The sequence below is a fragment of the Puma concolor genome, chromosome E4 (genome assembly GCF_028749965.1).
Source record: "Puma concolor isolate L17-30 chromosome E4, mPumCon1.1.hap2, whole genome shotgun sequence".
Classification (NCBI taxonomy): domain Eukaryota; kingdom Metazoa; phylum Chordata; class Mammalia; order Carnivora; family Felidae; genus Puma; species Puma concolor.
This window is the reverse complement of record NC_141683.1, coordinates 68,569,373-68,585,145: the sequence shown is the minus strand read 5'-3', so window position 1 is coordinate 68,585,145 and position 15,773 is coordinate 68,569,373. Positions and strand designations below refer to the sequence as shown.

General features: G+C 44.6%; 1 protein-coding gene across 5 annotated transcripts in view; it reads right to left on the bottom strand.

The window, feature by feature from the left end:
- The window catches only part of ENAH (ENAH actin regulator), a 138,683-nt gene that overhangs the window by 54,455 nt on the left and 68,455 nt on the right, over nt 1-15,773 (bottom strand). For all 5 annotated transcript variants that reach the window (XM_086693917.1, XM_086693914.1, XM_086693916.1 and 2 more), the window contains exons 2-3: nt 14,621-14,786; nt 5,378-5,555 (exon numbers count right to left, since the gene is read on the bottom strand). In XM_086693917.1, coding sequence (XP_086550043.1) covers nt 5,378-5,555; nt 14,621-14,786 — 344 coding nt within the window. The remainder of the gene's footprint in view (nt 1-5,377; nt 5,556-14,620; nt 14,787-15,773) is intronic.

The following is a 15,773-nucleotide window of genomic DNA, read 5'->3' as shown; positions in this document are numbered from 1 at the left end:
ACAGGACGAAACAGGCAGAGAGGGAGAGATTAGGGCCTGAGGTCCCGGGGAGGGGGGTGGGGGGGGTGGGGAGGCAGAACACATATTCTGGAACGATGCTGGGAGCGCTGACCTGGCTGACCTGGCCTAAGGTCCCTCTAAAGAATGTAACAGACCCCACCTGCGCCCCCTCAGGTGCCCCTAGGAATCTGACCGAAGACCTGGCTGAAAATAAGGAGTGGCATAAAACGTGCGCCACACCAGGGACCACGGGGCCACAGACGGGAGCTGAGCAGGACTGGCCGACCCAGCCCCTGTGGCTGCCCAGCAGCGAGGGATGAGGGGAGAGGGATGGGAGCCACCAGAACCTTACAGAACAGGGACCCCTGCCCACCGTCACGGGCACTCGCTCCCACGTGTCCCCTCTCCGTAACAAGAGCTTCCGCACTCCTCCTTCCTCATCTTCTACTCGAATCAACCTCTGCCTGCTGCTCGTTCTACTGCGCCCACACCTTCCTTGTTCGACGCGGCGAGACAACGAACCTCAGTATGAGGCAGCAGTTCTGCGACAATAGTGACAAGCTTAAGTGACCGAACAAACTAAGTGGAAACTACCACCCGAGGTCACGTGTGGGATCCTCCCAGGGTCCGATCCTGTATGGTTTTCTGGGGGCACTGAAGTGCTCCCAATGCAGGTGTCCACACCGAATCTGTGCCTCCCCACCCCCGTCCCCGTCCGCTTAAGGCCACGTTCACCACGGCCCCTGCCGGACACATGTGGCACCACCTGACCACGGCATAGCCTCGTCCCGGCCCGCCCGGCACGCCACTGGACAACTGTAAGCGAGTCAGGGCACAGGGCCACGTCGCGGCTGTGGCCCGGGGCCAGTCCCCGGACTTGTGCAGGCTGCGCCCCCGCCTCTCACAGGAGGTCACGGCCGACTGTGGGCCATTACAAAGACCACAACTGACGCATGCGCCCGGTCGGGAGCCGGCGGGCAGCAGGCACCTGACGAACACGTCGTTCCCGCCTCAGCCCTGCTTTAAGGACAAAATGCCGACGGACGGGCATGGAAGGTCATAGTGTCACCTGTGCTCCACTCTGCTCGCTTTTTGCTGGGGCTGTTTCACTTCCGGGGCAGCATCACAGTGGCACCAACCTCCTGCCGGGCAGCCCTTCCCGTCCTAAAGCACCCACCTGGTCACAGGAGCACTCACCCAGTGTCCCCCCAGCCCGGCACCGAGTCGCAGGCCCTCCCAGCCTCCCCGACTTCTCCTTCGAGGTCCCCTCCTCCATAACCCCTTGCGCCCAGGCCACCACACGTCTCTCTGTTGTTTCCCAATCTCCCCAAGTTCCAATGCCCTCGACCCCATCTAGAATGTTCTACCACTCATGAGGCCTACTCATTCTTCAAAACATAACTCAAGTGTCATCTTCTCTTTAAATCCCCACTTTGACCCTGGAACCTTCTCGGGCATTCCAAAGGCCTTTCTGCATACTTCACTCACAGCACTTCCACACCGTGTGCCAACGAGCCGCTCTCGTTTCCAGCAGCTCCGGCCAGACTGGAAGCCCAGGGGCCGGGGACAGGCTTCTCTGGCGAGAACATTCCCAGTGCCTGGCACAGACCCTGTGCTCAAAACGTACAGGACAGCTTCTGCAACATGACCTCAGTATTGTCCTGTGGATACTGCCATCTTCAGGACTGAAAACTTCAGGACTGAAAGTGTCGCTGGTAACTTAAGATATTTCTAGAAACTTTTTGAGATTTTTAAAATCCAATTAGTTCTAAAGCATATCTCAAAAATATTAAAAAATGCTGAGATAAAATTCATATAAATGCTCCCATTGAAAGATATATCAGACCAAGTTTCGAGCAAAAAAAAAAAAAAAATGGAATCTCTCTATATTAAATGTTTTAAAAAATAAAAAAAAATTTTTTTAAACATGAGGATTTCTTTGACTGTGGTCCCATCTTCAATAGCTATAAAATAATATCTATCAAAAACAGTCTTAGTTAATGGTAAGGTATTTGAAGGTGTTCCTTCTACAAAGGTATGCTTAATCTTGGTTGAAAAGAACAAAAGCAGAACATACTTGCTGGTTTCAGTCTGATTTTCCTTTTAAACAAGTGAGTTTAAAAGATTATTTCCTATTTTCAAATGACCTGGACCTTTCTCAAAAACAGATTGTGCAAATTTACCTCCACTAATCATCACAAGGACTAACTGTGTATTTTATGTAACCCACAACTATTATCTGCAAAACTGTTATAAATGTACTTGACAAATAACACAGAAATGAAAAATAATCAGTCTGGATAACACATTTTGAATGTAACGCTTTAAAATCGAGTCTACGTCCGTTAGAGAAAGGAGACCGAGAAACTGTAGCATTTGGTATAAAAGAATGAAGCCTAATTCAATTCTTTTTCAAGAATGTTAGAACATGTGATTTGTGTTTTTTAAATTCCAAATATAACTGGCTGTATTTAGCACCTCCTGTACTTTCCAGTATATTAGATAATTGCACAGCAAGTTAAAAACAAAATAAAGGAAAACATTCCTGCCACCCTCCCTTTTCATAAAAGAGATGGAAATATCACACACACACACACCCCACACAGAGTACCTTATAAAGGTCAGTATGAATAGCCCCAAAGAAAGCTGTTTTTTAATTAAAAAAAAAATTTGTTTTGAGGGTTTAGAGGACTCGGGGGCAAGGGAGAGAGAAAGGAAAACCGGGCTATTGCGGGTTTTGGCAGAATGGACGGGTTAGTGACCGCTGCCCCCGCTTGGCGCCTCGGCGGCCAGGGGCCCCGACCCCCACATAGGTCAGAGCGGCTTCACGGTCTCGTCTGTGTGTGCACTGGGTTTCTGAAGAAGACGTTGTCTGAACAAAGGTGTGTATGACTTTAACAAGCCTAAAACTTACTCACAAGGATAAACCGGTATTCAGTGGCTAGTACTGACATTAACAGCTAAACAGCAAACAAAGAAACACAAGTATTCAATATAGAAAAGTGGTTTTAAAAAGTGCTAACCGTGAAGAAGCAGGAAGACGGGGATCTGCAGTCGCTTTACCCTTAGGAATGTTTATTTCTGTTGCTTCTGATCAGAGATTTATTGGGTATATTGTTTGTGTAGGGAGGGGACACACAAGTTAAGCTTTTTCGACTTGGTTTTGGCAGGAAGACAATGGATGGTTTCAGCAAGGAACTGGCTGTGGACCCAGAGCAAACAGCTGTGGAAGGCAAGGCATGCTCCAGATGAGAGGGGGACATTACTGGGGGTGTTTGCTTAGGTGGCTGGGAGGGGCCCCCTGAATAATACTGGGGTGATACGTCCAGATCCCAGTTTGGAGATCCACGGAAAAAATTTTACCCTTCTGCTTCCTAGCATCTGAATCCTCCTGTGCCTCCATTTCCAAGCCAATTAATTAATGCCATCAAAGATCAGAAATTACCGTTTATCTATAGTAATTTATGAAAAAAGTCATTTCCTAAAAAGATCAGACTATAAAGAACACGATCCATCTCACATGCTTTGTTTTCTCTAATGAAACTGCCATCAAACCAAGGGCCTCTGTGCCTTGACAGGGGCCACGATGCAGGGAGACAGTTAAGACGGGCCAGCCTGTCCTAGCAACCTCTCCGTCGCCTCAGCCCACGGCAGTACAGGCTCAGGCTGCGACACAGAAGAGAACAAAACTTCAAGACCAACTGAGAAGACTCTGCTAAATGTTTCTGCCTTACCAAAATGTTTGTAGCTAGTGAGATGATGGGCGATCTTCGGAAATTACAAGAAAATGTAATTGAGTCTCTCTACATTAAGACTCATTAACTTCAAAAGATCCAGATCAGAAGAAAAAACATTAATTAGCATTTGCCTTTCGAAAGCCAACTATCGGACTACATGCTGATAAAAACAATCCTTTCCATTTAATTAAAAAAACCTGGATGACAAGATAAAAAACAATCATTTTAACCACTTCGATAGCATTCAGTTCCTAATGTAAGTCCACCGACACTCTTCTGAAGGTTGAGAAATAAAAATACTGCTAGTCTGTTTTAAACACAGCGAAGCCGAATGTCACTGTCTACATACCCCCTCCACACTCTGGTCCTTGGATTATGTGTTATGCAGCTGGCCTCTTCATGGGATGTGAAGGGTCACAACTCTGGTTTCTTCCCTAGGGTGAGACCATGACGAGAGAGGAGCAGCACTGTGCCCGCGACGGCGCCCACAAGGGACCCCCACTGGCGGCACTTCGACCATCCACACCCATGACTGTACACACCAGCAAGCGGTCCCATGCTATCTTCTGCACTTAGTGACACATCAGAAGCTCCAGAGGCCTATTTTCTCAGATCGACAGGATGTAAGAGCTTATGTACAGATTATCTGCAGAAATCTTAATTTCCTCAAAAGATCTAACATAAACCATCTACAGGCATAAGAACGTAGTTTCGGCAAGATTCCCAACTGTCTTCTTGCTCTGAAATTCGTATCTGAAATAGACTAACACATGGGCTAGATAAGGCATGGTATAAATAAGGTATCTAACATATCTATGATAGGTTTTCAAACTCTGTACCTTCAACAGAATATCCAAAATTAATCTCTCTCCCCTCTTAAAATACACAAATTTTGTTGATAGCACATTCATATCATCGAGATCACTACTAACAACACAACAAAGGCAAGAATAATTGTACTTCTATTGTTTTACATAAGACACTTACTTTCAGAATATAAAACCTATCTCCCCAAAGAGATAACCACACATTGGTGTATTTCGTTTTCAATTCTGTGGACCAAAATTAAAACACAGCTTATCTCTGATACCTATATAGTTTTAAATCCTGGGTTTTTACAGTGAATTATCTCTGCAGATCTTTAACCATCATCAAGTGTCAGAGGAAATGCAATTCATGGCTTGCACCACCTGAGGGCACTCCTAAAAACCTTTAAACAACTTTCAGAATCCAGTTCTTGCCTACTAGAATGAGGGAAACCCAGTCCTACTTGAGGCTCATGGGCTCAGTAGTGGCTTCAAAAACGTGTTTCAGAAAACACTTGTGTCTTCATACGAGGTGAGATGATAAATACATGTAATTTCTATCCACTGCACATTCTCTGAGCCTCACATCCGTGCAACAAAAGCTGAGGTTCTAGAGAAGAATGAGCATAACTAATTTACAAATGACAGGGTTACAAATTTACTAACTAACCAATCTCGTAAGACTATCTTCAGGCTCTACGTTTAGCATCAACAAACAAAAGTTCACCTTTCTGTGGAAAACAACAAAAATTCAAGAATTATTTCAAATCTATTTAACACATACACACACATGGCACCTCGGTTCAAGGAAATGAGTAAGCCTGGACACCGTACCTGTTTCCTGTGAATTCAACACCTCTAAGGCATGCATCATGGCACTTGCGAAGACATTGGCATCCTCCTTGCTGCCAAAGTTGAGGCCATACACCTGTCTGGCGTCTCGCCACTGGTGGAAGGTCTGTGTAGCTTGATTGTACTTCAACCCTTTAGGAATGGCACAGTTTATCACGACCTAAAAGACAGTAATTCCTTATAGAGTCAACCCAGTAAGTGGCAATATCAACAAATCCTGATTGGATAGACTCATTCAAAACTGGTCCTGATGGACCGTGGCCAAAACAAAACAAAACAAAACTGGTTACAACAACTATCAATGGTAAAATCAGCCTGTAAAAATAACAGTCTGACGGAAGTTAGCTGTCTGATGGTTACAAAGGTCTGGCCTTTAAACAGTAAATCAGCAGGACAAAAGAAAATCCATATCTTCGTTAAATATATTTTTAACATGTTTATTAAAGCATTATCGGGACGCCTGGGTGGCTCAGTCGTTTGAGCGTCCGACTTCGGCCCAGGTCATGATCTCGCGGTCCGTGAGTTCTAGCCCCGCATCGGGCTCTGTGCTGACAGCTCAGAGCCTGGAGCCTGTTTCTGATTCTGTGTCTCCCTCTCTCTCTGCCCCTCCCCCGCTCATGCTCTGTCTCTCTCTGTCAAAAATAAACAAACATTAAAGAAAATAAAAAGTAAATAAAGCATTATCAATTCAGAAAGCATACAAAACGTAAGCACGTATCTCAGTGAACGTTCCCACGTAGCCAAAATCCTGATGGAGAAACAGGATGTTAACACCAGAAACTTCCTTCCTAAATGCTCCACCTCCCAAAGGCTCTAGCGCAGTTCCACCTCCCAGATCGGGCCTGCAGCTTTCTGAACTTCACGGCACATGACTCAAGTACAACTGTGTGTGGGCGTCATCGGTCCGCTGCGAGCGGCTGTGCTTTGTCCTCTCCCGCTGCTGCCGCTCGGTGGCACTCCATCGTACGGACCATGCCTACTGACCCATCCTCCCAGTACTGGACATTTGGATTACTTGCAGTTCAGCGCTATTAAAAGCAGTGATGTCACGAACATCCCGCACGTCTTCCGTCTTCCAGTACATGAGCACCCACTCTGTCGGGCGTATACCCGGCAGTGGGGTGGTCACGGGCCAAAGATACGTTCGGCTTCAGCAAAAAACTCCACGTGGCATTCCAAACTGGGTCTGCCAATTTTCACTCCCCTGGCAGCATGCGACAGCTTGCACGAGTGCACAAACACCACCACGTTATTGGAACTGTATTTCTCTGATCACTAATGAGATTTAGTGCTTTTTCATGTTGTAACGGCTATCTGGATACCTTCTTTTATGAACACTGCTTTAATTAAATCTCTTGCCCGTTTTTGTCCTGAGCCATCCATCTTTTTCTTTATTGATCTGTAAGAGTCCTTTATATATTCTGAACAAGACCCCCGTTACCTGTGCTGCAAATATCTTCTCCCCTAACGGTGTCTTCCGATGAATGGAAGTTCTTAACTTTTATTCGGTCCAAATTAGCCTTCCTTTCCTTTCACAGTTAATGCTTTTATAACCTGCTTAAGAAGTGTTTCTCAGTCCCAAGACCATGAAAATACTATCCCGTGTTATTTTAGGAGCTTTATCATTTTAACTTCCAGAGTTACATCTCCAATCCACCCGCAGACGGTTTAGGCCTCTGGTGTGAGAGAAGGCTCGAGTTTCCTTCCCAGGATGGCCGTCCAATCGATCCGGCACTATTAACTGTGCTTCAGGTTTCTACTTTCCACAAATCAGGTGGCTCAACAGCTCCATTTTGTTCTACTGGTCAGATGCCCACCTGTGAGCCAAAAGGAGAGCGTCTCCCTCATCGTGGGCTTCTCCTAAGCCTTGACTGCCGCTGGAGTGCTGTCCTCCTTACTCTGCCCTTCATTCTTCCAGGGCTATCTTCAGTCCTGTGTGCGGCCACGGCTCTGTATTCACACGATTCATTCCGTGTTGGTTATGCCATCTGCCAGTCTCTGCTTTTCACTGGAGTGTTCAGTCCACTTATGATGTTTCATATAAATTTGGGTCTAAATCCATCCTACCTTCTTTTGGACTTAATTATTATTACCCTTCTACTAGCTCTAGTCACACCGCTGTTGTGCTAGCGGCTGCCCTAGAGATCACAACAGGCACCAAAACATGACTGTCACATTTATGCAACAGCGGATCGCTTAGGATTTGCCCACATTTACACTTTCTGCTGCATTTCATTCCTCCTGCCCTCTCCAGGCTTCTGAGGGGACCCTTTCTGATCCCAAAAAACACGCTTTAGAACTTCAATTTCTTTCGATGCAAATCTCCTCGTGATGAATTCTCTCCATTTTTGTCAGAAAGTGTCTTTAATTCACCTTCATTCTTGGAGAGGATTTTTATCAGGTACAGAATTTGAAGGGGTCACTTGTTTTCTTCCAAGCCCGGTACCTTCCTAGCTCTTGCTGGTTCTGCACCACTGGTCAGCTGGTCAGTCAGCTGACCACTCTCGCTCGCTTCAGTCTTGTTTCCACTGGCAGCCTGCAGGCCTCACGCTGCGAGGCGTGAGCGTCCGGTGTTCGCGACGGGACAGGTTTAGATGGTTTTCTTTCCATTTACCTACTTTAGGTCTACAGCATCTCTAAGTTGACATTCTATTACAAACTTGAAAATTATTGTTCATGATCTCCTCAGTTTTTCTTCTGCCCTCCATCGTCTCCTCTCCTTCGGGCCCCCAATTACACACACAATTTCCACTATATTCACTAGGTCTTTTTTCCCTTAATCCCCTTCACCTCTTTCGCCCAGCCCCCCCACCCCCGCCCACCCCCATTTATTCTCAAGATTTATGAGCCTTTGTTTTTTAGATTCCACATGTAAGTGAAATCCTATGGTATTCATCTTGTCCCTACCCTCCAGATCCATCCCGGTCGTTGCAAATGACACGGTGTCTTTCTGTGTACCTGGCAGAGTAATCCTGTGTTGGTCATGTGTCCCAAATCCACTGTATCCTCGGACCTAGGATTTGGGCCTGGGTAGGGCCAGAGCCATGGCTGGGTTAGGGTTCGGACCCAGGAGAAGACAGGGGCCTATCCACCCACAGTGCAGAGACCTCTCCCGAGGGCAGAGTTGAAGGCAAGGGTCACAGTTTCTGTTTTAGGACTACACTGAGGTTTGGGTTAAGATTAGATTTTCGCTCAGGGGCACCTGGGTGGCTCAGTCGGTTAGGCGTCCAACTTCGGCTCAGGCCATGATCTCGCGGTTCATCAGTCCAAGCCCCGCTTCAGGCTCTGCGCTGACAGCTCAGAGCCTGGGGCCTGCTTCAGATTCTGTGCCTCCCTCTCCCTCTGCCCCTCCCCTGCTCACGCTCCGTCTCTCTCTCAAAAATAAACAAACAAACAAAAAAAGATTAGATTTTTTGCTCAGAATCATACTCTCCAGTTCCATCCATGTCATTGCAAACAGCAATGTCCTTCTGTGCTCCTGGCTGCGTAACATTCCACCGTGTACACATACGTCTCCTCTGTCCATTCGTGTGTCAGTGGACACCTGGGTTACTTCCACATCTTGGCTACTGTAAGTATTGCTGCAATAAACGTAGGGGTACATATATCTTTTGGAATTAGTTTTTGTTTCCCTGGGTCTCTTAAGCTCTTTTTTATACGCCCATGTTTTTCTCTCCCCGAGTGTCTTAGCTTCAGTCTGAACATTTTCTTATGATCCGTCTTCCAGTTTATGAATTCTTTTTAGCTGTTACTAATTTGTCGTCATAGTCATCACTGACCCGTCAGTATCAGTTATTCTTCAATTCTGAAATGTCCTTTGGTTCTTTTTTTCAAGCTGCCAGTTCTCGGCTGAAATTCTCACCTTTGTGCTATTTCCCTGAATATATTTAGTATTAGTTATTTTAAAGTCAATTTCTGATAATTCAGCTAACTGGATGGACTCCCAGTGGATCTGTTCTATTACTGCTCCTCTTGTCTCCTCATATGCCTGGTTACTTTGACCTAATGCCAGACATTGTGTGTGGACAACTGTATGGAAAGTCTGAGACCCACAATGATGCTCTAGTTTTCCAGGGAAGATTTATGTTTGCTTCTGGCAAGCAGCTAGGAAACTAACAATCTGAAGTCAACTTCATCCAACAGCGAACGAAGTGATTACAGGCTGGGTTTCAGTTCCCATAAAGGCCAGCCTCACTCGGAGTCAAACCTCTTCCCACAGGACAGGGCTTCTGGGTCCCACATCACAGCCTGGGGATTACCAAGAAAGCTCTCCCCTCATTAGCAGGCCCTAACTTTGGATTTTTGTTCTGCCGGTCCCAGGAGTCTGCCAAAAGCTCTGCTCAGTCCTCTTTCAAAACCAAGACATGACTCAGAGGTCTGAAGCTGGGCTCACTTCTCTGGGTCTCACTTCTTTCTGATCTTGGACCCAGAATTCTTCTTTGTCATGTAGGCTCTCCAAACACAGTTTCTTCTTAACATTCTGTCCAATTGTTTTAGTTCTCACAGAGAAGCTCTATGTTACCTCATCTACCAATACCCAAACTTGAAATTATTTTTAAAATATGGCCTTATATTATAAAATGTATAAAATATGAAGACCTTATACTAAGTGAAATAGGCCAGACATAAATCGACAAATACTGTCTCATTCCACTTATCTGAAATACCTGTAAGAATCAAACTCATTAAAAAAAAAGAGGAAAGAAAAAAAGATAGAATGAAGTCTGCCAGGGACTAAGGAAGAGGAACACAGGGACTTCCTATTTAACGGATTTGGAGTTTCAGTGTGGGAGGATGAAATGGTTCTGGAGATGAACAGGGGTGATGCTCAATACTGAATCGTACACTTAAAACTGGGTAACATGGGAAATTTTACATTGTGTGCACTTTACCATAATTTAAAAGAGGATGGCCTTTTGTCATGTGATGTTTATAAGCATCGAGGTGGGGGGCCACACACAAGCCATCCATAAAGGTGTAAGTCTCACCGCAAGGTGGGTCTGTATCCCTACTTGGCAATCAGTCTGAAAAGGTCAGGCAAAAAAAAAAAAACAGCCACATTCACTTTTTCAATTGTTCAGTAACAGAATGTTAAGAGAAGGGGGGGGAGATTATTACTTAAATCACATTATGTCATCACTGGTTCACTTTCTCCACTGTGAGAAATTTAACACGTTCATTCAATTGCTTCATTCATTTTTAACTTTCAAGGGTAGGCAGTGCCATACATCACCTCGAGAAACTTTATTTTTTATTCATTTATTTTATTTTATCAAGTAGGCTCCACACCCAACATGGGGCTTGAACTCATGGGCCCTGCAATCAAGAGCAGCGCCCTCCACTGACTAAGCCAGCCGGGCACTTCTCTACAAACTTCACAAGTAAGGGAAAGCCCGCGTGTTCATTTAACACTAAGTGTTTGCTGGGTGTCCACTAGGGGCGCCCTCACGTCCAGACCTGACAATAACGCGTGGGTTATTCTCTAGATTAACGGTGACGTTCCATCCTACACGTGCTCACCCACTCCCCTCCGGACCCTAACGAGCACACTGTGCACTGAACGCCTAACTCTTCCTGGTCTCCTTGGTTCAACACCTGATCTCATCTGCGAAGTTGTCCACGACCCTCTTCCCTGTCTTCTCAGCAAACATCCTTCTTGTATACCTCTCTGTGCTGCGAATGGCACGTACCAGGCTGAAACCACTCACCGCGTGTCTTCCCCCCCATTCCCTACTGACGCCCTCCTGCAAACCCAAGCACGGTGCCCAGAACACAGGAAGCACCAAGTGGGAAGCAAAAAAAAGTGGGGGGTGGGGGGAGGAGGAGGTGATTTTTTAAACGGCTCTTACTACAGAAAGTTTAGACACTGTTTAATAAATTATAGTCTGTTTCAGCTTCACTGATAACCATTGAAAAATATAACAAGGTACTCTGGAAAACCAATTATTTATCAGATTTATTCTTAGGTAATCATTTTTGTTACTCCAAGCAATATCTTTATAAAATTATACAGCTGACCCTCGAACGACAAAGGTTTAAACCACATGGGTCTACTTACCCACAAACATTTTTCCAAAATAGTCTTGTTTACAGTCCTGTAAGTGTATGTTCTCTTCCTCATGATTTTAAGAACATTTTCTTTGCCCCACCTTACTTTAAGAACAAAATGAATAATACATATAAACTACAAAATATATGTTCATTGACTATGTTATTGGTAAGACTTCCAATCTAGGGGTGCCTGGGTGGTTCAGTCGGTGAAGCGTCCAACTTTGGCTCAGGTCATGATCTCACAGTTTGTCAGGCCCTGTGCTGACAGCTCAGAGCCCGGAGCCTGCTTCCGATTCTGTGTCTCCCTCTCTCTCTGCCCCTCCCCTGCTCACGCTCTCAAAAATAAACATTAAAAGGGGCGCCTGGGTGGCGCAGTCGGTTGAGCGTCCGACTTCAGCCAGGTCACGATCTCGCAGTCCGTGAGTTCGAGCCCCGCGTCAGGCTCTGGGCTGATGGCTCGGAGCCTGGAGCTTGCTTCCGATTCTGTGTCTCCCTCTCTCTCTGCCCCTCCCCCGTTCATGCTCTGTCTCTCTCTGTCGCAAAAATAAATAAACATTGAAAAAAAAAATTTAAAAAAAAAAAATAAACATTAAAAAAAAAAAAAAAAAAAGACTTCCAGTAGACAGTAGGCTATTAACAGTTAAGCTCTGGGGGAGTCAAAAGTTATACATGGATTTCCAACTGCACAGGAGGCGATGCCCCTAACCCCCAGCTTGTTCAAGGGTCAGCTGTATTTTCAAGTTGTTTGTTGCTAGTTAAACTGCTCTTACATCCAGCAACCATGATGAGCAATCTTACTAGTTCTCATATTTTATCTGCAGCTGCTCTTGGCATTTTTTATGTACTTCAGTGAATAAGGTCAACTCTGTTTCCAATCTGTATAGCTTGTGTTCCACCATATTCATGTCACTAGGTTACCTCCGCCTCTGCAATGCTAAATGAAAATGACGAAAGCTGAAATCCTCAACTAATTCCCGAGTTTAATGGAAATTCCCCCCCAATATTATACTATCCTGTAAGATGTGTGGTGTAGGTTTATACAATGCATCCTTATCAGCTTAAGAAAATTCATTTTTATGCCAAATATACTGAGATGCTTATGTACGGATTTTATTAAATGCTTTTTCTGAATCTCTCATTTCTTGCATGTTTCTCCTGGTAAAGGACATTAAAAAATTAGCTAATGTTCAACTAGCCTTACATTACTGAGATGGAGACAAACCTTATTTGGTTAAGAGGTGGTATTTTTTTCATATACATTGCTGCATTTGGTCCATGGATATCTTATTGAGGACTTTTGTATCTATGCCAGTGTTCATAACTGAGGCTGGCATATAATTTTCCTCTCTCAAATTGTTCTGTTTCAGATACCAAAATTGTACTAACCTCATAAAATACTACTCTTTAGAAGAGTTTGTATAAAACAGGTAACAACTTAAAGGTTTTTAAATTTTGTTTATAAATACTTTAGATTCCCTCCCTCCTTGGTTTTTAGATTTTGGGGGGAGACTATTAACTATTGACTGTGGGTCTGTCTTTCCATTATTCTGCCAGTCTTGGTCAATTGTATTTTTCTACAAAATGACCCATTTCTTGGCATAAAGCTGTTTATGGTACAGTTGATCTCTTTACCGTAACTATAATGACATCTCTTTTCCAATCCTACTATTTTTTGTAACTTTTCATTTTTTATTTGATTCTGCCAATTTTTCCATTCAATGAAACAGCTTTTGGGTTAATGATTTCTATTTATGTTTTTTATTTAGTTAATTTCTCCTTATATTTTTACTATTTCCTTCTGTTTTCTTTGGGTCAAGCTAGCCATTAAGATTTGTCCATCTGAGGGCAGCTTAGATGTACCAGAGGTTTCTATATATCACATCCTGTCACTCAAGTCTAAGTCTTTTATTTTCCAAACATTTTTTACTCTTCATAATGATGTGATTTTCATGTCATGAATTTAGAAGTGTTTTTAAGTTTCCAAACATTTTGGGACACCTGGGTGGCTCGGTCACTTGAGCGTTGACTCTTGATTACGGCTCAGGTCACGATCTCGAGCCCTGTGCTGACAGTGCAGAGCCTGCTTGGGATTCTCTCTCTCCCTCTCCCTCTACCCTCCCCTGCTCGCTCTCTATCTCTATCTCTCAAAATAAACAAACTTTAAAAAAGAAAGAAGAAAGAGAAATCCACACTCCTTTGCGTCCTATGCTGATGGTGTGTGGCCCAGCGCGGAGCCCCACCCCGTGTAGACGGAGGTCTCAAAGCCCAACCTCCTGCAGGCCCACAGCGGCTGCACATCGACGACAGACCTGAGTCCGTAGCTATTCACAGTCCTTAACTGCCATCCTGAAACACAAGGCTGCTGCCGCACCTGTCTGCACACTACACCAGGGTTCCTGGCAGAAACCCGGGGACTGGCCTTTCCTTAGTTAAGGACTCAGCCGGAAATTTCCTATTTTCCTGCAGGGGTTTGACACTGGTCGAGTCCACCATCTTACCAGAACCAAAAGTATTTCATAAATCTGTCCGTTATACAAGTTCTTGCTGCAGTTGGCATATACTTGGCGCTGGTGAGGCCCCACCCACGTTCCCTCTGTCTACCACTGCTCGCAGTCCGCTGAGACCCCAGACATCACGTCATCAGGTAGTGCAGTCACCTTTCTGAGAAATCCGGAGCAGGGAAATAGGAAAGGCTTAGTTTTCATCCCAGGTACGAATTACAAAAACCCAACTATTCCAGCAATCTTAAAATCTACAATGTTTCCATCATACATGAATTTACAGTATTTGCTGAAATTACTAACATTTTCAACTCCCTCCTCTAGCCCCACACCTTTGGCAGGAAATGAATTCCTTAAACACAACCTGCTATTTAAGTGGTATTTCACATTTTTTTGGTCCTAAATTTACCTTAGATTCCCAAACCTAGATAGCGGGAAAGCCAGAAGATCTAACGAATGTTCATAATTTAAAGTCATATTTGTATTTTTGTACAGTTAGCTCTAAATCCTCATCCATCCAAGGTGGACAGGGTGGGAAGGCAACCCCATCCCAGTTTTCCCACACGGAGTAGGCTGACTGTAGTTGCGGCCAAGAGCTCCTTCAGGGTGCGGACTACTTTACAGTCCTTCTGTAATTCTACCCAACTTTCACTAGAAGGTAAGAGACCCTTACCTGATGGTCCTGAATCTTCCTGCCCACCACTCTGAACGTGTTGTTGCCTGTATGGTGATATATGTGAACTCTGCTGAACCCCGTTGAGCCACCAGCTGGCACCCACTTCTTGTTGGCATCATCATAAACCATCACAGCAGCTCTTGCCTGACAAATACTCTGTTCACTGTAAAAAATAAAACACGCAGACTTAAGACATTTAAAATATGCTAAGTTTCCCATTCAGCTCTACAAACCAGAGTGAGCCCACAATTAGTGCCTCACTGGCTGCTAGAACAACGGGGAACATGACAGAGGCTTCCTGCCTCGATGGGTAGAGTCTAAGGGGGCAAAAGAGACCAAAAACTGAAGTGTAGTGTGGGACCGGCAGGAAGTCAGGATCCACGAAGAGCACATAAATCAGAAACACAAGAAATGTTTTCTAATCTAATACACTGAGTATCTAATACATTCGTCAAACTGAACACAACCACAGATATAAATTAACCGTCATCGTTCAACTGCACGTATGTTTATAATACTGGTGACCTGTGATTACCCACTCTTTACTGGAAAGGTGATTCTTACCATCGGGCTCGCTGCAAGGCCAACGTAACAAACTCTGACCACTTCCATCCGGTCCGTGAGATATGGAGTGGCCACTAACAATCAACTGATGGCAATGTGACTTAAGTCCTGACTCCACGTGGGCAAGACAACATCCCATGTTCATTTAAACATGCGAAGGTAAAATGAGATCCTTTCTAAAGATCCCTCGAGATTTTAGATTCTAACCCTCATAAGTAAACATTAAAGAAGAAAAGACTAATTTCCAGGAAGGATCTTTAAATCCCAGTTTCATTCCCATTATTTGTTACCAAATAAGACTGAGATACACAAATAAAATGTAAAGATGATCCTAATTTCATATTATGTACTAAGTTCATCTTTTAAATATTCTATACTACTACTGGGGAAAAAAGGGCTGATTTGAATTTTATTACTTCATACCATATCTTATTTTTAAAAAATCAAGTACCAAGAGTGGGTAACAGAAGAAAACAGGTACGTTATGTTAGGCCACACCAATTGAAACGACTCAATCTCCACGTCCAAGACTGAGCTGATGCTTAAAGCCGAGACCAGTGGAGGTGCTCCCAGTGGCTCAGCCAAC